The sequence below is a fragment of the Xenopus tropicalis genome, chromosome 9 (assembly GCF_000004195.4).
Source record: "Xenopus tropicalis strain Nigerian chromosome 9, UCB_Xtro_10.0, whole genome shotgun sequence".
In the NCBI taxonomy this organism is placed as follows: domain Eukaryota; kingdom Metazoa; phylum Chordata; class Amphibia; order Anura; family Pipidae; genus Xenopus; species Xenopus tropicalis.
Window position 1 is genome coordinate 76128516 of NC_030685.2, and position 23103 is coordinate 76151618.

Below are 23103 nucleotides of genomic sequence, written 5' to 3' on the forward strand. Positions count from 1 at the left end.
AGATTCCATAGGAATGAACAGAGTGGGTGAATTTTTCTGCTGTGAGCTCTAACTCACATATTGATAAATCTGCCCCATTATGTAATGTACTATATATATTGTAGGTGGTTTATAAATATGCCCTTAAATGACAAACACTCAAACAATAATTCTACAATATAGATGCAATAATGACATCAATTTCATAACACCATTTTTTATAGTTAAATGAACATATTAATAATCGTGCTATTTGTTACGTGTTGTGGCAAACAGTTTTACTTAGAAATAAAAAAATCTCACACAGACCCTTTTACAAACTATATACAGTAGATATTCCATTGCACACTGCCACATAAGAGTTTACCCCCTTCGCTGCCAGTGGCAGGCTCCTGGTGGTGAATGGGTTAAACTCTCCTTGCTCATTGACTGTGAAGTTGCATTAACACACTGTTTCCCCTTTAGTGGAAGTACAAGGAGAACTATGAAAAGGGTAAAGACAAGTACACAGCCGTCCTGGATACACCGGAAAACCTGCGGTCAAGCAAAGCCAGCAAGCAGATAAGTGATGTGAGTATCTTGTCCTCAGGATAAATGTGATCCCGTGCAGTTTGTGATTGCAGTTCAGTCAGTACATACAGTATTTCTAGTGAATATGAACATTTATCAAACAAGATCCAAGTGCCAGTTGTCTGCTTTGAGCAGTTGAGCACTCTCCTTTCACAGGGATACTAATGCTGAGCACTATCACCCAGCTGAATCCTCGCTCCCTGATGCAAACTGAACGCAGTTAGAAAGGATTTTGTAATCGGAGAAGTCTCAACCTATAAAATGCTGCAAATGAAACCTAACTTATTTACTGTTATAAATAATAAACTGTGATGTATTTCCTATCTCCACATCCACAGATTGTTTACAAACTGGAATACAACAAGGGCAAAGCCAAAGGATTCACTTCAATCCACGACACCCCGTCCTTACTCCATGCACGCAAAGTGAAGGACAGGATTAGTGAAGTAAGTGCTTTTATGTTCCTATCAAATGGCAACATATCCCGTCAGTTTTAACACAGGGCAAAAAGGACAATAGTACTTTGGAAACTGGTACATTTCACCCCTAAACATTCTAAACAAGGGGCAGAAGTGAGAAATCCAAAAACATTTCCAGCAGTTTAATCCTTTGTAGGATTTGATCAAAATTTTCTCAAATGTTAGGACGGTTTTTACGGGTTTTTACATTTCCATCAAATAAAGGTATCGAATCATCAAATGTATTAATTTGCTACAAGGTATTAGTGCTTAGCTGAGCGCTGATACCCATCCAGATAATTAATCCCTATTGCAATTACTTGCATTTTTAAAATCAGGCCCTTAATACGTACACGTAGGGGCTCATTTACTAACCATGGATTTTTTATTTCAAACTTGATTCGGATTTTCTTAGAAAAAGTTGCTGAGAACTTTTCCGAGATTTACTATGCGTCTAAACAGCTAAAAATCTGAATTTGCCAATTTGCCAGATTAAACTTGCCCAGTTCATGTAGAAGTTAATGGCAAAGGTCCCTTCCCTTTCCTTGAAGTCCTTTCTTTTGTCTCGAAACTTTAGAGATTTTGCTGGGTCCGAAAATCACATCTTTTCCAGTTGCAGCGACAATTAAAAAAAGTCGTGTTTTTTGCAGCGACAATTTGAAGTCAAGCTTTTTGCAATTTTTCTCAAAGCGACTTTTCCTTGCGACTTTTTTTTAGTAAATACTAGATATTCAAAAAAAAAAGAAGTTTAGTCAAATTTGAAAATAAAAAAAGTGAGAATTTATAGAGTTTTAGTAAATCTGCTATCTTTTGTGTCTTAACTGACCTTTTTGTTCTACGACTGTCATTGATCAGTATTTAGTTGCTATGGTTCCCAGATAATACAAAATTATAGAAATCTCTAGAGCTACTTACATACTCGGGGCAGTGTTGATGATCAAACAGCATATGGCTGAACCCTGACTACTGACAGAATCAGACTCTGTTAATTTTGCAGATGTTGTGGAAGCGATTAAATGACATTCTTACATCATTTTATTACAATGCAACGTAGCAGCCTCTGCTCATTCTCTCTGTATGTAGGCAGAAACTTGTTGCATTAAGAACATTTATTTAAACAATAATAAACAACTGTTATTTTGCAGCTGAAGTACAAAGAACTGTATGAGAAGAGCCGTGGGCACTGTACCGTTGGACCAGATGCTGTTCAGATCACGACTGCCAAGGACGCCTATAAATCAATCAGCAATGTGAGTTCTACATGGTTACATTTCAATAAATGTCATTTTACACTTTGTTATTTTGGGAAGAGCTGCTAATCTTTTGTGAAAGCATCTCTAAAACATGTTATTTTTCTATACACAGCTGGATTACAAGAGGAAATATGAAGCCACTAAAGCCCAATGGCAATGGACTTTGGATAGACCAGACTTTCTGCAAAACGCAAAGGCATCTTTACAGCAAAGCGACGTAAGAAGTTTATATTCTTCTATAACACTTACATAGTTACATAGTTACATAGTTACATAGGGTTGAAAAAAGACCAGTGTCCATCAAGTTCAACCCATCCAAGTAAACCCAGCACACCCAACCCACACCTACCAATCTATACACTCACATACATAAACTATAATTACAACCACTAGTACTAACTGTAGATATTAGTATCACAATAGCCTTGGATATTCTGATTGATCAAGAACTCATCCAGGCCCCTCTTAAAGGCATTAACAGAATCTGCCATTACCACATCACTAGGAAGGGCATTCCCCAACCTCACTGCCCTCACCGTGAAAAACCACCTACGCTGCTTCAAATGGAAGCTCCTTTCCTCTAATCTAAAGGGGTGACCTCTGGTGCGTTGATTGTTTTTATGGGAAAAAAGAACATCCCCCAACTGCCTATAATCCCCTCTAATGTACTTGTACAGAGTAATCATGTCCCCTCGCAAGCGCCTCTTTTCCAGAGAAAACAACCCCAACCTCGACAGTCTCACCTCATAGCTTAAATCTTCCATCCCCTTTACCAGTTTAGTTGCACGTCTTTGCACTCTCTCCAGCTCATTAATATCCTTCTTAAGGACTGGAGCCCAAAACTGCACTGCATACTCAAGGTGAGGCCTTACCAGGGACCTATAAAGGGGCAAAATTATGTTCTCATCCCTTGAGTCAATGCCCTTTTTTATACAAGACAGCACTTTATTTGCTTTAGTAGCCACAGAATGACACTGCCTGGAATTAGACAACTTGTTATCAACAAAAACCCCTAGATCCTTCTCCATTAAGGAAACCCCCACTTATATGTGTAATTGTTTCTCTATACAGTACAGTAACCTAGTACAGAGATGGGTTATTGTACTGTACCACTGCTATGGTGGATGAGTTAAGTTTTATTTACTACTTCTATGAAACCGTGTCTTTACTATTTATTTTCATGGTTATTTTGCTTACAAATTGGCACTATGGGTCCGATTTATCAATGTTTGAATTCAAATTTTTCCAGAAATTCAAGTTTCTTTGTGCAAAACTCCCAAATTCAAATTATGGTTTCCAAAACTCAAATGTTCAATATTTATTTAGCAGAAAAATTAAAAAAAAAAACCCTAATGTAATTGGCATCTAAAAGCTTGTGAGTTCATATAGAAGTTAATGGAAAAATGTATGGGTTTCTTTCAATTCGAATTTTACGAATCAAGGTTTTTACGAAGTTTTTCCAATTTATTTTAGAGGTTGTAGACCCATTGAAAACTGATGAGAAGAATATGAATTCAATACATTCAAGTTTTTTTGTTTATAGTTTAATTCATATTTGTTAATAAATAAGCAAATATTAAGTCTGGTAAAATTTCGAGTTTATTCAAATTAAAAAAAAATTCTAAAAAATTGTAAACATTGATAAATAAGCCTCTATATGTCTAACACATACGGTGTAAAATTTATATTATTCAGTACACCAACCATACGTTCTGACTTGTAGTGGGATCCACTGGATAGTGAAGATGGAGTTATTTGAGAATGGGATAAATATAATGTAGGAAGGCCAACTACAGTCTCTTTTTAAACTGTGGAAGGAAGTTCCCCCAAAATTTTTAAATTCCAAAAGCGATTTTTAATATTGGTTTTAGGCCCAAAGTACTCAACTGTGTTCAGTAGTTTAACAACAGAGGGAGAAGACCCTGTGGCCATTGCAGGTCAGGGATAGAGGGGGTCCTTTTCCAGGTAAACAAAAAAAAATTACTGGTTGATCTGGTATTAGTCAAAATGGTGGTAAGCCCCTAGCTCTTAATATTATACAAAAATATGAAAATATAGTTATAACAATCATTTTACTATAGTCCATACTATATGGCCATACACACTAAGATCCACTTGCTTGGCGAGGTCGCCAAGCAAACGGATCTTCTCCCGATATCCCCACCTACGTGTGGGCGATATCGGGCTAATTCGGCCTTAGATCAAATTAGAACAACGGGTATAGGCGCCTGTTGGTCCGGGGACTGCATCAATGAGCCGATGTGGTCCCTGATCTGATGAAAAATCAAACTTTCCCAATCGAGATCTGCCCAATTTCAGGCCAGATGTCGGTCAGGCAGGCCCGTTGTTAGTGCCCATACACGGGCCGATAAGCTGCTGGATAGGTCTAAGGGACTAATATCGGCAGGTAGAATTGGCCCAGTGTATGGGGACCTTTACAATTGACTTTCCAAGTTAAATGTTTTTGAGAAGAAGCTGTTTCTTATACTGATTTTGGTGTTTCCTTCTCTCAGTATGAATACAAGCTGGACAAAGAATACTATAAGGGATACAAACTGTCTGTCACTGATGACAAGAACACTGTCCTGGCTCTGAAGAATAATGAAATGAACAGTGATGTGAGTACTCCAGAGAACATTTGGGGAAACAAAGCATACAAACATAAACTATATATACAGAATACACATACAAATGGGTTCCCCGATAAGGTCTGCCATGGAATATTTTCTACAGGGAACATAACCTTTATATCTATATGTATGTTTTGCAAGCCAACTTTATTTGATTGCTCTATGATATATTTTTAGGTCAAGTACAAGAAGAAATATGAGAAAGGAACCTACCAAGGAGAGTTTGGAGTGGTTGCAGATACCCCACAGATAATCCATGCCAAATCTATCAGCGCCATTGTATCTGATGTAAGGACCCATAACTAAGAAATTTACTCAATTTCACTTGACTGTAGTACATTATAAATATTTTGGGGTGTGTAAGAAACACCAGTGATGAGTAATAATAATATATTTTTGATACAGAAACGGTTTGGAGAATTCTTAGATAACTCACATTTGACATCTTTCTTCTTACATAGAATAAATATAAAGAAGAGGGCAAGAAGCAATTGCCCCATGGCACATTTACCACCCTCCCTGAGAGACTTGACACAACTCACGTCAAAGAAGTGACTAAGCTTGTCAGTGACGTAAGTAACCTCAATTAACTAGTATTTCAAGACTACCTTAAAGATGCAATAAAAACATATTTCTGAGAGCTATGCTAGAGGGAACAACTATATCTAATTGTAAAGTATGTGTGTGTAGAATCGTCAAAAAAATGTAAAAATTTTCCTGTTCTTTTCATTTTCATTCTGCATTTTAGTTCCTTCTCGCTTTTTCAATTTAGATCTTTTAGTAAATGATTAGACGTTTGTGGTTATCTTGGAAATGAGTTTATTCGGGTTTCAACAAAATCTAAAACCACATAAATGAGAAAGTTGATAGATCTGCCCCTTAGTAGGGGTACAGAGTAATAATCTAAGACAATTTGTGATTGGTCTATTTTTTTAATTATTCCACTTTTTGTTCGGCTCTCAAATAGAAAAACAAGTAATAAAAAGTAATAATAGCAATACAATTGTAGCCACAGATCAATAGTTTTCGGCTGCTGGGGTCAGCGACCCCCATTTGAAAGTTAGAAATAATTGAAAAGAAGAAGGCGGCCCATAAATATTAATTTTAAAAAAGTGTGTCTTTGCCAGAGTTATGTCTGCTCCATGTATATTACAGCTGAATTAATAGCATTGGCAAGTAGATATAAAACAAAGCAGTGTCATACATAGTAACATAGGTTGAAAAAAGACACATGTCCATCAAGTTCAACCATAATGCCTATATATAACCTGCCTAACTGCTAGTTGATTCAGAGGAAGGCAAAAACCCCATCTGAAGCCTCTCTAATTTGCCGCAGAGGGAAAAAATTTCTTCCTGACTCCAAGATGGCAATCGGACCAGTGCCTGGATCAACTTTTAATAAGAGCTATCTCCCATAACCCTGCATTTTAGTTTTCTTTGTTGTGAAGGAACATTTTAGAACACAGTTGTGAGAATTCATTATGCCTTTGAGTTTGCCTATAAAATGATAAACTTGCATGCACATATAGGAGAGGGAGAATTCATGCTTTTAGCCCATTGTATTGCCTTTATCATAAGATCAAGCACTATAGATGAGATGCAATGAATGTTATACAGCTATAGTTAGATCAGGTAAGGTTTTCTGCTTCTGAATTATGTGGAAATGTTTTACTCTTAGAAACAATACAAAGAAAAGTTTGAGAAGGAGAGAGGCAAGTCCAACTACTCTATAATGCTGGAGCCTCCAGATGTCAGGCATGCCATGGATGTAGCAAAGGTCCAGAGTAACGTAAGTCATTCAGGAATCTTCCAATACAGAATTAATGCTACGGAACTGTAAATGCTATGGGTTGGGCACTGGTACTAGTGTCCAGTTTATTGTTCCAAGCAAATTTATCAAGTGTTATTGTGTAGTTGATAATTAATGTATGTTTATTGGAAAATGCATCTCTTAAATAGGATATTGTTGTGAAATTGTGTTTTTCATTATTCAGGTGTCCTACAAGAAACAAGCCAAAGCAAACCTTAACTACACCTCCATTGCTGATAGACCTGACATTCAGAAGGCAACTCAAGCAGCTAAGTTAATCAGCGATGTGAGTATTCATTGAATAGGGAGAAAATCAATTACACAGCTATGGTTCCGTTCCGTCACCTAACGCATGAATATTTACTGTTTAGATCCAATACAAAGCCAAGGCCCGCGAGGAAGCTGGACGTGCCGTCTCTATTATTGGCAGGCCAGACATTGAATTGGCTCAGGAAGTGTCCAAACTTACCAGTCAGGTATGAAAAGCAGGGGGAGATGTTTTTATTATATTATTATTATTACTACTATTATTATTATATATATAATAATATATTATACATAAAATTTCAGGTTAGTGGATTTCTCTATATTGTATATTTCCACATCCAGACAAACTATATTCAACTTAGATTGATCAACGTGATTATCCACAAATGAGTCTTTATGGCAGATACTTGGGTTCTAATTTTATTTGTCTTGACTCATTTAAGTACAACTGCCCCTGCAATTGACCCTCTAGGTAGTGTTTGTGCTTCAGCTGGTAAACTTGGATCAAGACTCAAGAGAATACAATTGTGTTATAATAGTCTCTCTATATATACTATATAATAATAGTCACACAATCATTAGTAGGGGTGACCTATTAAAGTCAGTGGTCTATCTGCAGTAAAACTATCCCACACTGTACCCCATTTAGCTGCACCTACCAGTTCTATGGTCATTGTACTGTTACAGAAATAGGTCTACTACTCTCAATGAATGCATTAATTGATGCAATGAATGTTATTTAGTTGTGTAGTATTGCAATCTCCTAGGTCCACAAAACCCCTAATTCAGAGGCAGTAATACCTATTTATTTAATTTTATGTCAGGTTATTTATACTACTGGAAACATCTAAATGAAATATTCAATACATAGAACATGAATTTCATGGCATTTGTTTTCCCCCCATCTGTTCAGACTATCTCAGCGAAAACTGGGACTGCAAATCCAGCTCCAGCTCACATTACGTTACTTCTAACCCGTTTTGCTAATGCTAATGTTTTGCTACACATTGTAGACTGAGTACACCAAAGGAAAGATGTGGGGACATGGAGCAGCATCTTATGACACACCCATGATGAGACAACTTAAGAAAGCAAATGAGCTCACTAGTAATGTAAGATATATATGTATGCCCAGCCTCCACCTTAGCGTGGGATCCCTTTAGGGATTACCCATGATGCACTGTTTGTAATGGAATATGTCACCAATATAAGATAATAAAAGCAGCTGACGAAAGCCATTTTCCTTAAGAAAACAGAGAGATACAGTGTCTTATTACAAATGCCTACAGTTTTATGAATGCACAAAAAACATAAGACTCTGAAGCCTTCCTACCACCACACACAGATGGAGTAAGTGACGTTGCTGCCTTGCCCAAAACCTCAGTGCCTAAAACTTCATTCAAGCACAAAGTAGATTTATGGTATAGCATGGAGCCAAGTCTTCCAACAGGACATGGCAATGTTAAAGATAAAATGCGAGCATTAAAGCTTCATACTCCCCCCTATCATGGAAAAAACAACCTCAAACTTCTCAACATACCTAAAATTTGAGAGGAAAATGGCTTTCAGGGCAGTTGTTTCAATACGCTGACTGTGCATTTTACTGTTGAAGGTTATTGTATGCATGCCGGTTCAGCATGCCCAATGGTACAGTTACAGCCCAGCACACACGCATGCACTCAACTCACTGAAAACTGTGTGTATGTCAATAAACATATTGTAAATGATGGGGATTATATAGATTGACAGGCTGAATCTGAGCATAGAGGTAACGTCACACTCTACAGCCATAGCATTTTCACTTGTCTGCATCCTTATTTTATAGTTTATTTAATTATAATTTAATGTATATAAATACAGTGCCTTGCAAAAGTGTTCAGACCCGTCGCCAATTCTGCCATTTTACTCAATAATTTACCAATTTTGGGTAAATATCTTGAGAAAAAAAATACAAATGTAAATATCCTTATAGCATAGTTATTTTATCCCCACATTGTACAATTTTGTAGAACCTCCTAAAGATAAACTCTATTAATTGTATTTTGGGATATGCTGTGCCTACTCTGTGGCTGTGATATTGGGCCATTCGGTGATCTGCTAAAAATGCAAAAAGAATGTTTTTTTATCAAAGTAGATTTAAGTTTCTGAGGAAAAACGAAGTAAATGTCCTAAAGTTTGGAACTTGAATAGCATATTTTAGTTTTTTCTTGAATGATCACTTAGAACAAAATGTTAGTGTAGAATTTAAGAAAATGGGAGAATCGGTCACACTGGAATACTCTTGCACGGCATTTTATAATAAATTTGTGAATAATGTCCTTAAGGTTAAAAATCATTAGTCGTGAGAGGCCTGTGCATCCCCTGCATCTTGCTCTAAGCTGGGTATTCTTTAAAGCTAACATATAATTCTGAGAAAATGAAATATCAGGATACTTGGGTTATACAGTCAGTTGCCCCGATCTAGTGACCCATAGAAACAAAACCATGTGTTTCGCTAACATTCCTTTATTGTAAACATGTTTGCCATATGCAATGAAAAGATCAGAACCATATTTTCAAATATAAGCCATATTCATTGTTAACAATATGGCTTATAGAGAAATGTTTTGTTATTTCAAAATACAAGTAAAATTGACGGCACGTACACAGATCAAAACTGCTATGGTCCATGGCAACTGGACATGGTGATCAAAATGCTTTCTACAGACAGCCAGTTCCCATTTACTTAAAAGGGAAACATCTGTACCATATACATATGAGAAATATTGACTTTTTTCTAAAATATACCTACCTGCTGTCACAGCTATCAGAGCATTTTCCATTGTTGACGGTCTGCAGGCAATTGGTCTTGATCACCAAAGTTCTCCCTAAGACAGTGGTTCTCAACCTTCCTAATGCCGCAGTTCCTCATGTTCTGGTGACCCCCAACCATAAAATTATCCCTAAGACCATTGGAAATATGTGTTTTCTGTTGGTCTTAGGCGACCCCCGTAAAAGGGTTGTTCGAGACCCAAAGGGGTCCCGACCCACAGGTTGAGAACCGCTGCCCTAAGAGTTCTGAGGCAAACAAAACATCCAATGTGCCAGGGGCTTTATAGTGTAGTTCTCTGTAGCTGATCTTTTCATTTGTTTTGGCCTTGTGAATGCACATTAACTTCTTGTTTCCCACCAGAGAATGATTCTGACCCTCAGTTCCATTGCGACCAGGTTCCCAGCATGCACGTATCTGATTCGTTCGACTTAACAAAATGTGTTCTTTATAGGTGAAATACAAGGAGAACTTTTCAAAAGATAAAGGGAAGAAACCACAGTATGACCTCAAAGAGGCCAAAATCTACCAGACCTTTAAAGATGCACACACCCTTGCTAGTGAGGTATGGTGGCCTGGCTTTCCCGACAGTATTACGTACATGAATTTTGCGATCTTTTATTCTGATTTTTTTATACCTTTTTGTGGCACCTTTTGTTTTCAGCCTAATTACAGTGGCAGTTAAAATTCCTAGTCTGACATTACCCTTGGGCTTTAAGCTTTAAGCCTTTGCCACCCTGTCCATGCCCGTAAAGCAATAGCTTTTCACATATCATCACATATTTTTGTAAAGGATGACAAGAATGTATTTGATAAAGTATGACATTGTGGTTTTGCTACACATCAACACCTGTATATATATTATCGAATATCTACATTTGTAACCCCTTGTTATGATTTATAGCAATGATGTTGTTAGACTTTGTGGTTTTAGATTGTACTTGAAGACTGTAATTCAAAGAATTCCCCCACCTCCAGGGTCGTACTGGGGGGTGAAGGGCCCATAGCCCGCCCATATGGCCCGCACCCATAGCCTCCCCCCTGGAGGGGCCCCCCTAACCCATCCCTCGCAGGGCCTCCCACCCAACGTCCTTCCCCGAGCATGTAAATTTAACGCGTCGGGGCAGGATCGGTCGGGCAGGGGGAGTGCCGCAAGGGTCGGGTTTGGGCCACCGGGACCCACTACAGCTGGGGCCCACCGGGATTTTTCCCAGTCCGACCCTGCCTCCCCCCATCCCTTCTTTTCTGTACCCTCCCTCCCCTTTCCATGAAAAATACAAAATAAATAAAGAATTGAAATTCAAAAAGGTAAATTGTCCATCACTGTGATAAACTTTCATTTTTCTTTTTGTGTTTGGTTTGCAGGTTAAGTACAAGGCAGATCTTAAGAAGCTTCACAAACCAGTAACAGACATGGCTGAATCCTTGAACATGCAACACATAACGAGCACAAGCAAATTAGCCAGTGAGGTAAGATCCTAAATTCGAGTGGTCATAATACTGTATTAATATTTACCCCGGTTATCTCTAAAGGAGAAGGAAAGTCATTTTGGCATTTTACTGGCAATAGATTTGCCACATTAGTGCTACCTAGAACACTATATTTATCCAGCAGAAAGCTTTACCATACCTGAGTAAAGAGTTCTAGAAGCTCCCTCCCTTTGATCAAGATAGCAGCTGCCATTTTAGCTTGGTCTTGGTAGCTTCCTGCTGCAGTTATAGCCGTTAGCTCAGATCACACATTCCTTGGAAAGGGGAGCAGGAGAAAGGAGGGGGAGAGGGAGAGAACTGAGCAGACTCGTGCCTGAAACCTGAAGAAGCCCTAAAGGAGAGGAAGTCTGTTACCGAAGAACATGTTTACAAAAAAGGAGACAAGAAATCCTGTGTTTCTTTTGAAAGAGGACTCAGTGCAGTGTTTCTGTGAGTGCTTATGGCCGTATTTACGGATTAAGCTCACTTAGTTTTTACCTTTACTTCTCCTTTACTTCTTTCTTCTGTATGATGTGCTAACTCTTCTGTAATACCTTTCTGCTTTACTCCAACTTGGGCAGCATCTGGTAGTGAACCTTCTTCATTTACACACTTATGTTCCTTCTATCTTCTTAGTACTATTAATACACTTCATCGTGTGCGGAGATTTAAAAAAAAAAAAAAAAAAAATAGAACAACTGCTAATACAAAAAATTCTAACATTCTTTTGTTTTCATTTAATCTAAACTATTAACCAACCAGTTAAACAAATAATAAATATTTCTTAACATTACCGTATACTTAAAAAATCTTTTCTGTTAATAATTTAACGTAATCATTTAATTTTATCAAGTACTTTTTAGTTTAACTCTTTATCAAGATTTCAAAAATATATGATAACCTGCAAAAATATTTGATAAACATGCATAATGGAAGGGCAAGTTATGCTCTCCAGGAGTCAAGAGATGACATTATAGGCTATAATTGAGGCAGTTCTTGACACTTCCCCTCAGTACCAGTACAAGAAGGAGTTTGAGAAGAGTAAGGGTCACTACCATGTGGTGCCTGATAACCTTGAACAACTTCATGTAAAGGAGGCAACAGAATTACAAAGCCAAGTAAGTGGTTTGTATAGTTTTCCTGCCGCTTAATCCATTATTCATTTCATTTAGTGATTCATTTTTAAATTAACCAAAAAAAAAAAACATTTCCATAAACTCATAGATACATTAGAGAACTAACATAATCATATATTTTATTTAAAAAAAAGATATAGGTGCATCAAATATTTGTAAAATCTAAAGAAAAAAAAGACAGTTTCTATGTCGTAATATCATTTCAACTATGAGCATAAAAACCGAATTTAATTAAAATAGTCAAATTCCGACTTAAATAAACATAATTCGTGATTTTTTTCAAATTCATATTTTTATCTTTTTGTTTTATTTTTGTAAAACGTAACTGGCTCATCCTACAAATACATGTGTGTGCAGTTTTATCAGTTTAACAAATCATAAATTACTATTAAATTGGGATGCGGGTTCGACCAAACCCCCGAATCCATTGTAAGGGATTCGGCTGAATACCTAATCGTAAGTAGCATATGCTAGTTAGGATACGGAAGGGTTAAATAAAGGGTTACATTTTTTTCCATGACTGTGGATTCGCCCGAATCTGAACCCTGCTGTACCCTGAACTGAATCCTTGATTCCGTGCATCCCTACTATCAAAGGAACGCTAAGGGGCTGATGTATCAAAATTCAAGTTTCTGTTTTTTTTTCATGATTCGAGAAAAAACGCAGTAAATAAAACTCGAGAATGTTCTTATTAAGTAGTTAGTAGTGATGGGCGAAATAATTCACCGGGAATGGATTTGCGGCGAATTTCCACGTTTTGCCATTGGCGGATTTTTTTTTAGCAAAACGGGCGTCAAAATTTGCAGCAGAAAAATTAAAAAAACTGTCACCTGCGTAAAAAAAATAGTTGCGCGCATTAAAAAAATGACTCGCGTAAAAAAAGAAGTTGCGCATGTCAATTTTTTGACGCTTGGATTTTTTGCCATTTTGCAAATCTTTTCAAAGATTCACAAACTTTTTGCCGAAGTAAAACGGGACAGATTCGCTCATCACTAGTAGTCAGTATTTATTAAAGAAAAAAAATCATCAAAAAGTCGCAAAAAAAGCTGACAAGGTTCAATGGAAGTCAATGAGAAATGTCTCCAAAAATTTATTTTCCCACGTTATTAAAACTTTGGACTTTTTTAGCCTCACTGAAAATGAATGGAACAATGTGATTCTCAACAGCATGTGTGGGAATATTCTATTGTGTTTTGTTCTTATAGCCCAGGGGTCGGGAACCTTTTTGGCTGAGAGAGCCATAAACACCACATATTTTAAAATACAATTCCGTGAGATCCATACAATATGTTTGGCCGCAGATGCTGCGGGACAAGGTAGGGTGGGTCCCAAGGATGCTGGAGCAATGCAGAGGAGGGTTTGGCCTGTGCTCGGCGGATAGAAGACCTGTTCTAAGGCTTAGAACACGTCTTCTATCCTCCAAACGCAGGGGCAAGGTAGGGTGGGTCCCAAGGATGCCGGATGAGATGCGGAGGAGGGCGTAGCCTGCGCTCGGCAGATAGAAGACGTGTTCTAAGGCTTAGAACACGTCTTCTATCCTCCGAGCGCAGGGGCAAGGTAGGGTGGGTCCCAAGGATGCTGGATGAGATGTGGAGGAGGGCGTGGCCTGTGCTCGGCTGATAGAAGACGTGTTCTAAGGCTTAGAACACGTCTTCTATCCTCCGAGCGCAGGGGCAAGGTAGGGTTGGTCCCAAGGATGCCGGATGAGATGCGGAGAAGGGCGTGGCCTGCGCTCAGCGGATAGAAGATGTGTTTTAAGGCTTAGAACACGTCTTCTATCTGCCGAGCGCAGGCCACGCCCCCCGTTATTTTTTTTTATTAAAGATTTGGCAGTGAGCCAGATGCAGCCATCAAAAGAGCCACATCTGGCTCCTGAGCCATAGGTTCCCTACCCCTGTTATAGAAGCTAGCATTCGAAAAAATCTCACAAGTTTTGTTGTGGTTATTTTATTCACATTCGCATTTTTTTTTTTCGAAAAAACTCGAATTTTGATAAATCTGCCCCTGAATGTAAATGGTAAATATATAGTTTGACAAAATCTAGAGATGATATGTATTCCACATGTAACTCAACTAACCCTCATAGCTGTACCATCCATCATTTCAAAATAAATTCTATAACAAACTGGCAAAATTCCAATATTGGTCAATATCATTGTATAATAATGGTCCAACCTCTTACTGGAACTCTCTTCTACTAAAAGGTGAAATATAAGGAGAAGTATGAAAAGGAAAAGGGCAAAGCAATGCTGGACTTCGAGACTCCAACATTTGTCACGGCTAAAGAGGCTCAACATATGCAAAGCGAGGTAAGGGTTTTATTAATAGTATCAAAAATGTTATGAACCCTAATGCCACAAAATAGATAGTGTAACACTCCCATTATAATCAGGGGTATCTCGTGTATTGGGTACTTGTATGTGATAAGCAAATTTGTATACTACATATAGATCATGCTGTGTAAAAAGTGGAGTAAAACATTACCGGTGATGTTGCTCATAGCAGCCAATCAGATGCTTTGCTTTGGTTTTCTAACTGTTGACATCTAATTGCTGATTGGTTGCCCTGGGCAACATCACCGGTAATGCTTCACTCCACTTTTTCACAGCATGATAAATATACCCCTTAGCAAAGGAATTTTACTGGATACTATCATTTGCATCAGTTCTTAACATTCAATACAATTTAGGCTTGAAAGAAATTCCTTGCATCGTCCAACTTTTACTGTAAAGCAAACAGTCCATATTTTGGAGACATAAGTATTTAATAAGTAGAGATGTAGCGAACTGTTCGCCGGCGAACTAATTAGTGCGAACATTGGGTGTTCGCACTAATTAGTGGGTGTTCACTACATCCCTAATAATAAGGCAAAGAGTGCCTCATATGGAGGCTTGTGTTTGAAAATCTAGTGTATCCTTCAAATATATCAGCCAATGGACTTCATTTGGCCTGTGTGTATAGGGTGTCGGTTCAGAAATGTGTGGTGTGTAAATGCCACTGCAGATATAGGATAAAGGGGTTTAGAAGTGTGTGTATATTTGAAACTGGTTTGGAAGACATAATAGATAGAAGATGCTATCCATTATACTAAAAGAACAAGACAAGGAATACAAAGTCCTCTTAACCTGTCCTTACACTCTGGCTTGTGAATATTTATATTGTATTGTGATGGATACAATTTTTCTATCAACCTGTTTGGCATCTATTACACAATAAAACATTGGTTGTAACGTTGGTTTCATTCTTGTTCATGTACTTTATGACTTGTCGCTCCTTCCTTCAAGCTAAAATACTTGAAGCTGATACTGTTCTGTCATATTCAGAAACTTATACAAGCTGCAATATGCTGGTATAAGAATCTCATTGTACTGGTTTTTATTCTCTCCAATGTTTTCATGTTCGTCAGTGAATTAAGTAAAAAATGAATTCGGTTATTTGCCTCCCTTTTGCTGTACCAAGAAAACCGTTAGGGCTTTGGCACACCGGGATGTTTTTTACTGCCACTCGGTGACGGTATCACAATGCCTTGGGTCACCACAGAACATTTCACTTTGGCATCAATCAAAAGGAAGCAACTGGTATGCTTGGCTGCATTATAATAACCAGCAGTTTTAAGGCAGAGCAGAAAGGGCATGTGCCTTGAGATTTGAGGATCAGAGGGACCCCCCAATAAATACTGTACATATGGGATGTCCAACCTCCAGTTCTTTTTAACTGTAACTACTCAGTGAGCTATTAGAAGAATAGTGTCCTAAAACTTTTTAAACAGGGGGCCAGAATATAGTCCTCAAACTATGCCACCCCCAGCTCCCCGCTGCATCCTTAAACTACAGCCCGCTCCAGCCCCCTGCTGTGTCCTCAAACTACAGGCCACTCCCCGCTGCATCCTCCAACTTCCTGCTGCATCCTCCCACTCCCCACTGCATCCTCCAACTTCCTGCTGTATTCTCCCACTCCCCACTGCATCCTCCAACTTCCTGCTGCATCCTCCCACTCCCCACTGCATCCTCCAACTTCCTGCTGCATCCTCCCACTCCTCACTGAGTCCTCCCACTCCCCACTGCATCCTCCAACTTCCTGCTGCATCCTCCCACTCCTCACTGAGTCCTCCCACACCCCGCTGCATCCTCCAACTTCCAACTGCATCCTCACACTCCCCGCTGGGTCCTCCTGCTCCCTGCTGCATCCTCCCACTCCCCACTGCATCCTCCAACTTCTTGCTGCATCCTCCCACTCCTCGCTGCATCCTCCAACTTCCCACTGCATCCTCCGACTCCCCGCTGGGTCCTCCTGCTCCCTGCTGCATCCTCCCACTCCTCGCTGTGTCCTCCCATTCCTTGCTGCATCCTCCCACTCCCCGCTGGGTCCTCCTGCTGCATCCTCCAACTCCCCACTGCATCCTTCCATTCCCGCTGCATCCTCCCACTCCCCGCTGGGTCCTTGTGCTCCCTGCTGCGTCCTATCGTCACATCACCTCAATGCGGCAGACAGGTAGTAGCCAGGGGTGAGGACGCAGTGGGAGCTGGGTAAATTACCTTGGGGGGCTGTATCCACGAGCTGTAGTTTGAGGATCCCTGGTGTAAGTTGTAGTTCAGTAGTTGGAAGACCACAGATTGGGCATCTGTTATGTACCTAATTCTCCCCTCCTCATATGGGAGCCCTATCCTCCCGGCACTGCCACTCTCTCTTACTTTATCTGTGACATTAATTAAAGGTATGGGGTACATGTGGCCATTACCATTGCTATAAGTGGGATGAAGTTTTTGGACACCGGTGGCATTATCATTACACTTCCTAGTATGCCGTAGTCCTTGTGCCAATAATAGAGACATATTGCATTGATCACAACAATGTCCTTGGTCCACACCGGAGGTGAAGGAATTCCTTTGTAATAAACCACTGTGTATGTCACTTTTCTTCCTGACTCCATTAGAAAGAATATAAGAAGGACTTGGAAGAATGTATTAAAGGCAGAAACCTTTCGGGCTTGGAGGTTACGCCAGCATTGTTACATGTCAAATATGCTACAAAAATAGCGAGCGAGGTAGCACCTGCTCTTCATTGCCCCCCCATAATCAGAATAATGCCACTAATTCCGGCTACACAACACCTTTGTATATGTCGCTAAATTGTGTTTGTTTGTCTCCTTCGGTAGATTTGTATGTGCTCTGTCTCATTAACTGCAAATCAATATCCATTAAATGTCTTTTTTGTTAAATGTAATAAATAATAAACATACAGATTAACTTGCTTCTTACTCAATACTTAATGCTCATTAAGCAATATATTGCACATAATAACATGTTTGGCTTAACTCATGGTTCCATAGTTATCCCACCTTCTACCTGGCTGTAATGAGTCCAGAATGTTTCATAATTTTCTGTTATCCATTAAGTTCTATTGCTCCCGGGAAGGCAAGAAAACAGCCAAGATGTCATATATAAATATACTGTATGGTACTGTTGCAAAATGGGATAACTGTGGCCCCATAGTCAATAATCACCCTGTAGAAATATAACTATCTATAGATCCTTGTCCTGCTATGTTTGCTATTTTACAACAAATAAATATTCTACTAGTTTTGTGCCTAAAAATTATTCTACCTTTGTAGAAAGAGTACAGGAAGGATCTTGACGACACCATCAAAGGTAGAGGCCTCACCGTACTGGAAGAGACCCCAGAGCTCTTAAGGGCAAAGAATGCAACTCAGATCTTAAATGAGGTAAGGTCATAATAATACAGGTATCGGACCCCTTATCCGGAAAGTTCCGAATTACGGAAAGGCCATCTCCCATAGACTCAATTGTAATCAAATAATTCACATTTTTAAAAATGGTTTCCTGTTTCTCTGTAATAATAAAACAGTACCTGTACTTGATCCCAACTAAGATATAATTACCCCTTATTGGGGGCAGAACAGCCCTATTGGGTTTATTTAATGGTTAAATGATTCCCTTTTCTCTTTAATAATAAATCAGTACCTGTACTTGATCCCAACTAAGATATAATTACCCCTTATTGGGGGCAGAACAGCCCTATTGGGTTTATTTAAGGGTTAAATGATTCCCTTTTCTCTGTAATAATAAAACAGTACCTGTACTTGATCCCAACTAAGATATAATTACCCCTTATTGGGGGCAGAACAGCCCTATTGGGTTTATTTCATGTTTAAATGATTCCCTTTTCTCTGTAATAATAAAACAGTACCTGTACTTGATCCCAACTAAGATATAATTACCCCTTATTGGGGGCAGAACAGCCCTATTGGGTTATTTAATGGTTAAATGATTCCTTTTTCTCTGTAATAATAAAACAGTACCTGTACTTGATCCCAACTAAGATATAATTACCCCTTATTGGGGGCAGAACAGCCCTATTGGGTTTATTTAATGGTTAAATGATTCCTTTTTCTCTGTAATAATAAAACAGTACCTGTACTTGATCCCAACTAAGATATAATTACCCTTTATTGGAGGCAAAACAATCCTATTGGGTTTAATCTGCGGGCCCTGAAGCACTTCAGCAGGGATCGGATCTGGGTTGTCGGGGCCCACCGGGTTTTTTCCTGGTGTTACGCCGGTCCAGTCTGACCCTGCACACAGTCAATTTTCCCTTTACTGCTTGATAAAATTAATTTATTTTGAAAAGCCAACTGTGCCAACCAACAAAGATTTAGGCTATTGTAGTAGCTGCTTGTACATTGTAACTGACAACTAAAAGGGGTCCATGTCATGTAGGAAAATAATTTTACAATTCTCTAATAGGAATCAATGAAACATATTTTTTATCCAGCTTCATCTTGTACCTGCAAATACAAATTTGTGGCATTATTTACAGTTATGACGATTAAGTTTTCACAATATTGTTTGTTGTTTTTTTTGCTGTTGTTGGAAAGCTGCCATTTCTAGAATTTAACCTAACTCTATATTTCTATTTTTTCACCCTGACAGAAAGAATATAAGAAAACGCTTGAAACGGAAATTAAAGGACGAGGGTTGGCTTTGGCTCTTGAAACCCCTGATTTCCAGAGAGCAAAGAATGCTACCGATATCGCCAGTCAGGTAAGCAGCCATCATAAATGAGGCAAGGCGGCCTTCTTCATTGAAGTCAGAACTCAAACCGATATTTTTATTGGCATTTGCAGATTAAGTACAAACAGTCTGCAGAAATGGACAAGGCCAACTATACAACGGTTGTAGACACGCCTGAGATTATCCACGCTCAGCAAGTCAGGAATCTTGCCAGCCAGGTACCAAGTCAGACATATGTGCAATTTTTGGTAGAAATAATTAAACTTTTACCATTTAAATTGTATTTGCTGCATTTAAAAAAAAATAAAAAAATATATGTAATCAAATCTAAAAACAGTAATATATTAACTTTATTATTATGATTATTATTTTAGAATTCTATTTAACACAGTATCCATTATATCAAGGTTGTATAGTATAATAAGCAAGATTGTGCCAATTCCAGTAACCCAACCAGCAGTTTGCTTTTACTGGACTAATGCAGATAGAATACTAAAAACAAACAGTGATTGGTTGCTGGTTACTGGAATAGGTCAGCATTGCCCATAATTCTACTACATAACCCCCTTCTCAGCCATCATTGTGCATTAAAGACAACAAATGTCTATAAAAATGAGATGGCCTGTGTTCTATACTCCATACAAGATGGTATGGCTTATTACTATTTTGTCTTTATTAGGAGAATCTCCATATAACCTCTTATTGGGCCCTCTTATAACTAGAGGTTTCCAGATCATCTTGTCCATAAAACTGTTAGTCCTCCCATATATTCAGTTCCAGAACAGGGCTACAATCCATAAACTCTAACAATTTCAATATTGTATGAGATATATTCATTTCTAGAACAGGGCTACAATCCATAAACTCTAACAATTTCAATATTGTATGAGATATATTCATTTCTAGAACAGGGCTACAATCCATAAACTCTAACAATTTCAATATTGTATGAGATATATTCAGTTCCAGAGCAGGGCTACAATCCATAAACTCTAACAATTTCAATATTGTATGAGATATATTCAGTTCCAGAGCAGGGCTACAATCCATAAACTCTAACAATTTCAATATTGTATGAGATATATTCATTTCTAGAACAGGGCTACAATCCATAAACTCTAACAATTTCAATATTGTATGAGATATATTCATTTCTAGAACAGGGCTACAATCCATAAACTCTAACAATTTCAATATTGTATGAGATATATTCAGTTCCAGAGCAGGGCTACAATCCATAAACTCTAACAATTTCAATATTGTATGAGATATATTCAGTTCCAGAGCAGGGCTACAATCCATAAACTCTAACAATTTCAATATTGTATGAGATATATTCAGTTCCAGAGCAGGGCTACAATCCATAAACTCTAACAATTTCAATATTGTATGAGATATATTCAGTTCCAGAGCAGGGCTACAATCCATAAACTCTAACAATTTCAATATTGTATGAGATATATTCAGTTCCAGAGCAGGGCTACAATCCATAAACTCTAACAATTTCAATATTGTATGAGATATATTCAGTTCCAGAGCAGGGCTACAATCCATAAACTCTAACAATTTCAATATTGTATGAGATATATTCAGTTCCAGAGCAGGGCTACAATCCATAAACTCTAACAATTTCAATATTGTATGAGATATATTCAGTTCCAGAGCAGGGCTACAATCCATAAACTCTAACAATTTCAATATTGTATGAGATATATTCATTTCCAGAACAGGGCTACAATCCATAAACTCTAACAATTTTAATAATGTCTCAGACTCCATTCAGCTAATTTAGACTGGAATAGCTTGGACAAAGGATTATTGATCAGTAAAACACCAGGGTATAACTGCTTTTCTTTTTACATTTCTCTCCCAATAGAAAAAATATAAAGAGGAAGCAGAAAGGACCATGTCTTACTATGTTCCAGTATTAGATACTCCAGAAATGCAGCGAGTACGCGAAAACCAAAAGAATTTCAGCACTGTAAGTCATTTGATTTTATTCATTTCCTCCATTAGTATCTACAGTTTTGTCAGTGGTGGCAAACACCAATTCTTCAAGGGCAATAGCAAAGCAGAAATATATATTTTAGGATACTCCTCTTCAAGATAGGGAAATCAAAGAAGTTAAGCACTAACTTACATGGAATAAAGGGCACATGTGTGAGTCTATTCCACCTGAAGGTCTCACAACCACTTCTCTTCTTGGACTTGGACAACTGTTACAGATCAGAATAGATCTGGATAAGTATTATTTATTTAATTGTGAAGACGTCATACATTTATGTTATAGATGTTCTTCTGACATAAATGTGCCGTGTCACCCTATCTATATACATAAGTATTTTCCTTCGGTGGGAATACTTTGGATATTTGTGTCTTGCCAACCAGTCTGTATATATAAATGTTATTTTGATCCTGATCATTGCAGAAGGTTCAGTCGTGCCACAATTAGATGAACATGAACATGTTACCCTACTGAGAGCTGTACGTACCTTAACGATATTCTCTACTCTTTTCTTATAGCTTCAGTACCAAGGTGACCTTAAAAACATTAAGGGGAAAGTCACAGTGGTAAAAGACACGCCAGAAATACTGCGTGTTAAAGAAAACCAAAAGAATTTCAGCTCGGTATATGATTTTAAATATTGCTTTTCTTTAAAATGCTAACCCAAATAATAGTGTGATTAAGCGGAAGCAGAATTTGTTTTTAGCGCAGCTGGCTACCAATCAAGCTAACCTTAACTGCATCTCACTTACGCCAAATGCTGCTTTTTACTCTATACAACACTGTCTCTTCAGGACAGCCACTCCCATAGTGCCCCCATCTATGCTAAATATCTGATCAAAATTGTCTGTGGTTCATTTTGTCTGTGTTAACCATGTACCGTGTAAGTAGCTACTAATACTGCCTTATGTACAACAGGTTGGTGTTGGTTTCATTGTTTTGTCTGTTTTGTGCTTCTCGTCAAACTTGTCAGGCTTTACGAAAAACCCATTCTACAATAGAAACGGTTCAGGTGTTGTTATATGAAAGAGCAAATTGTAGGGCACACAGATCTGTGTATATAAGTTTATATGCCTAAACACAAATAAATATGTTCTCATTACTTTATGTAATTATTAAGAGTAGGTTGAGATGGCTTCATGATTAAAAAATATACTAAAATGCAAAAATACCCACTATATTTAAGTATTTTTCAGCTTCCCTTGATCTTCCAAAAATAGATATTACATTTTAATGGTAGAGCTTATTTTGGGTATATACAGTATACCTTAATTTAATAAGAGCTGCCATTTTGTTTGTCTTCCCTGAAACGTTCTTCAGAGAAGAAGCACTAGTTACGTGAGATATAATTGGTCAACTACATGTTATATGTTGGAGAGCACTCAATTAGATCACAACCTCCTGTGAAAATCACAACCTTCTTTCATATAGCAACAAGGTCTGTGTGTCGCTTAACATTGCCCTTGGTCCCATTGAGGCACTAATCAACTGTAATAGGTTAAAGCACAGCTATGTTTAATCAGAAAGCGTTCCCTAAAGATACAAAATCTAGCAGATATTAACATGTCACCTTGGTTCTAATTATTAAGATTTTGTACAAAGAAGAAGTTGGAACAGGAACATCTATTGGTCAAACTCCTGAGATGGAGAGAATTAAAAGAACCCAGGATGCCATTAGCACGGTA

At 38.1% G+C, this 23103-nt stretch overlaps 1 protein-coding gene across 37 annotated transcripts in view; it reads left to right on the plus strand.

Annotated features, from left to right (window-relative positions):
• Window positions 1-23103, plus strand: part of neb (nebulin) — a 137689-nt gene that overhangs the window by 97562 nt on the left and 17024 nt on the right. For 19 of the 37 annotated variants that reach the window (XM_031893462.1, XM_031893465.1, XM_031893460.1 and 16 more), the window contains 22 exons: window positions 445-549; window positions 888-995; window positions 2153-2257; window positions 2373-2477; window positions 4774-4878; window positions 5068-5178; window positions 5352-5462; window positions 6569-6679; window positions 6885-6986; window positions 7072-7176; window positions 7981-8079; window positions 10231-10341; window positions 11142-11246; window positions 12260-12364; window positions 14587-14691; window positions 17316-17426; window positions 17994-18104; window positions 19333-19443; window positions 19527-19631; window positions 21290-21394; window positions 21937-22041; window positions 23008-23100. In XM_031893462.1, coding sequence (XP_031749322.1) covers window positions 445-549; window positions 888-995; window positions 2153-2257; window positions 2373-2477; window positions 4774-4878; window positions 5068-5178; window positions 5352-5462; window positions 6569-6679; window positions 6885-6986; window positions 7072-7176; window positions 7981-8079; window positions 10231-10341; window positions 11142-11246; window positions 12260-12364; window positions 14587-14691; window positions 17316-17426; window positions 17994-18104; window positions 19333-19443; window positions 19527-19631; window positions 21290-21394; window positions 21937-22041; window positions 23008-23100 — 2334 coding nt within the window. Of the gene's footprint in view, window positions 1-444; window positions 550-887; window positions 996-2152; window positions 2258-2372; window positions 2478-4773; window positions 4879-5067; window positions 5179-5351; window positions 5463-6568; window positions 6680-6884; window positions 6987-7071; window positions 7177-7980; window positions 8080-10230; window positions 10342-11141; window positions 11247-12259; window positions 12365-14586; window positions 14692-17315; window positions 17427-17993; window positions 18105-19332; window positions 19444-19526; window positions 19633-21289; window positions 21395-21936; window positions 22042-23007; window positions 23101-23103 lie in introns of all 37 variants that reach the window. The other 18 variants (XM_031893470.1, XM_031893483.1, XM_012971154.2 and 15 more) reach the window with 8 other exon arrangements.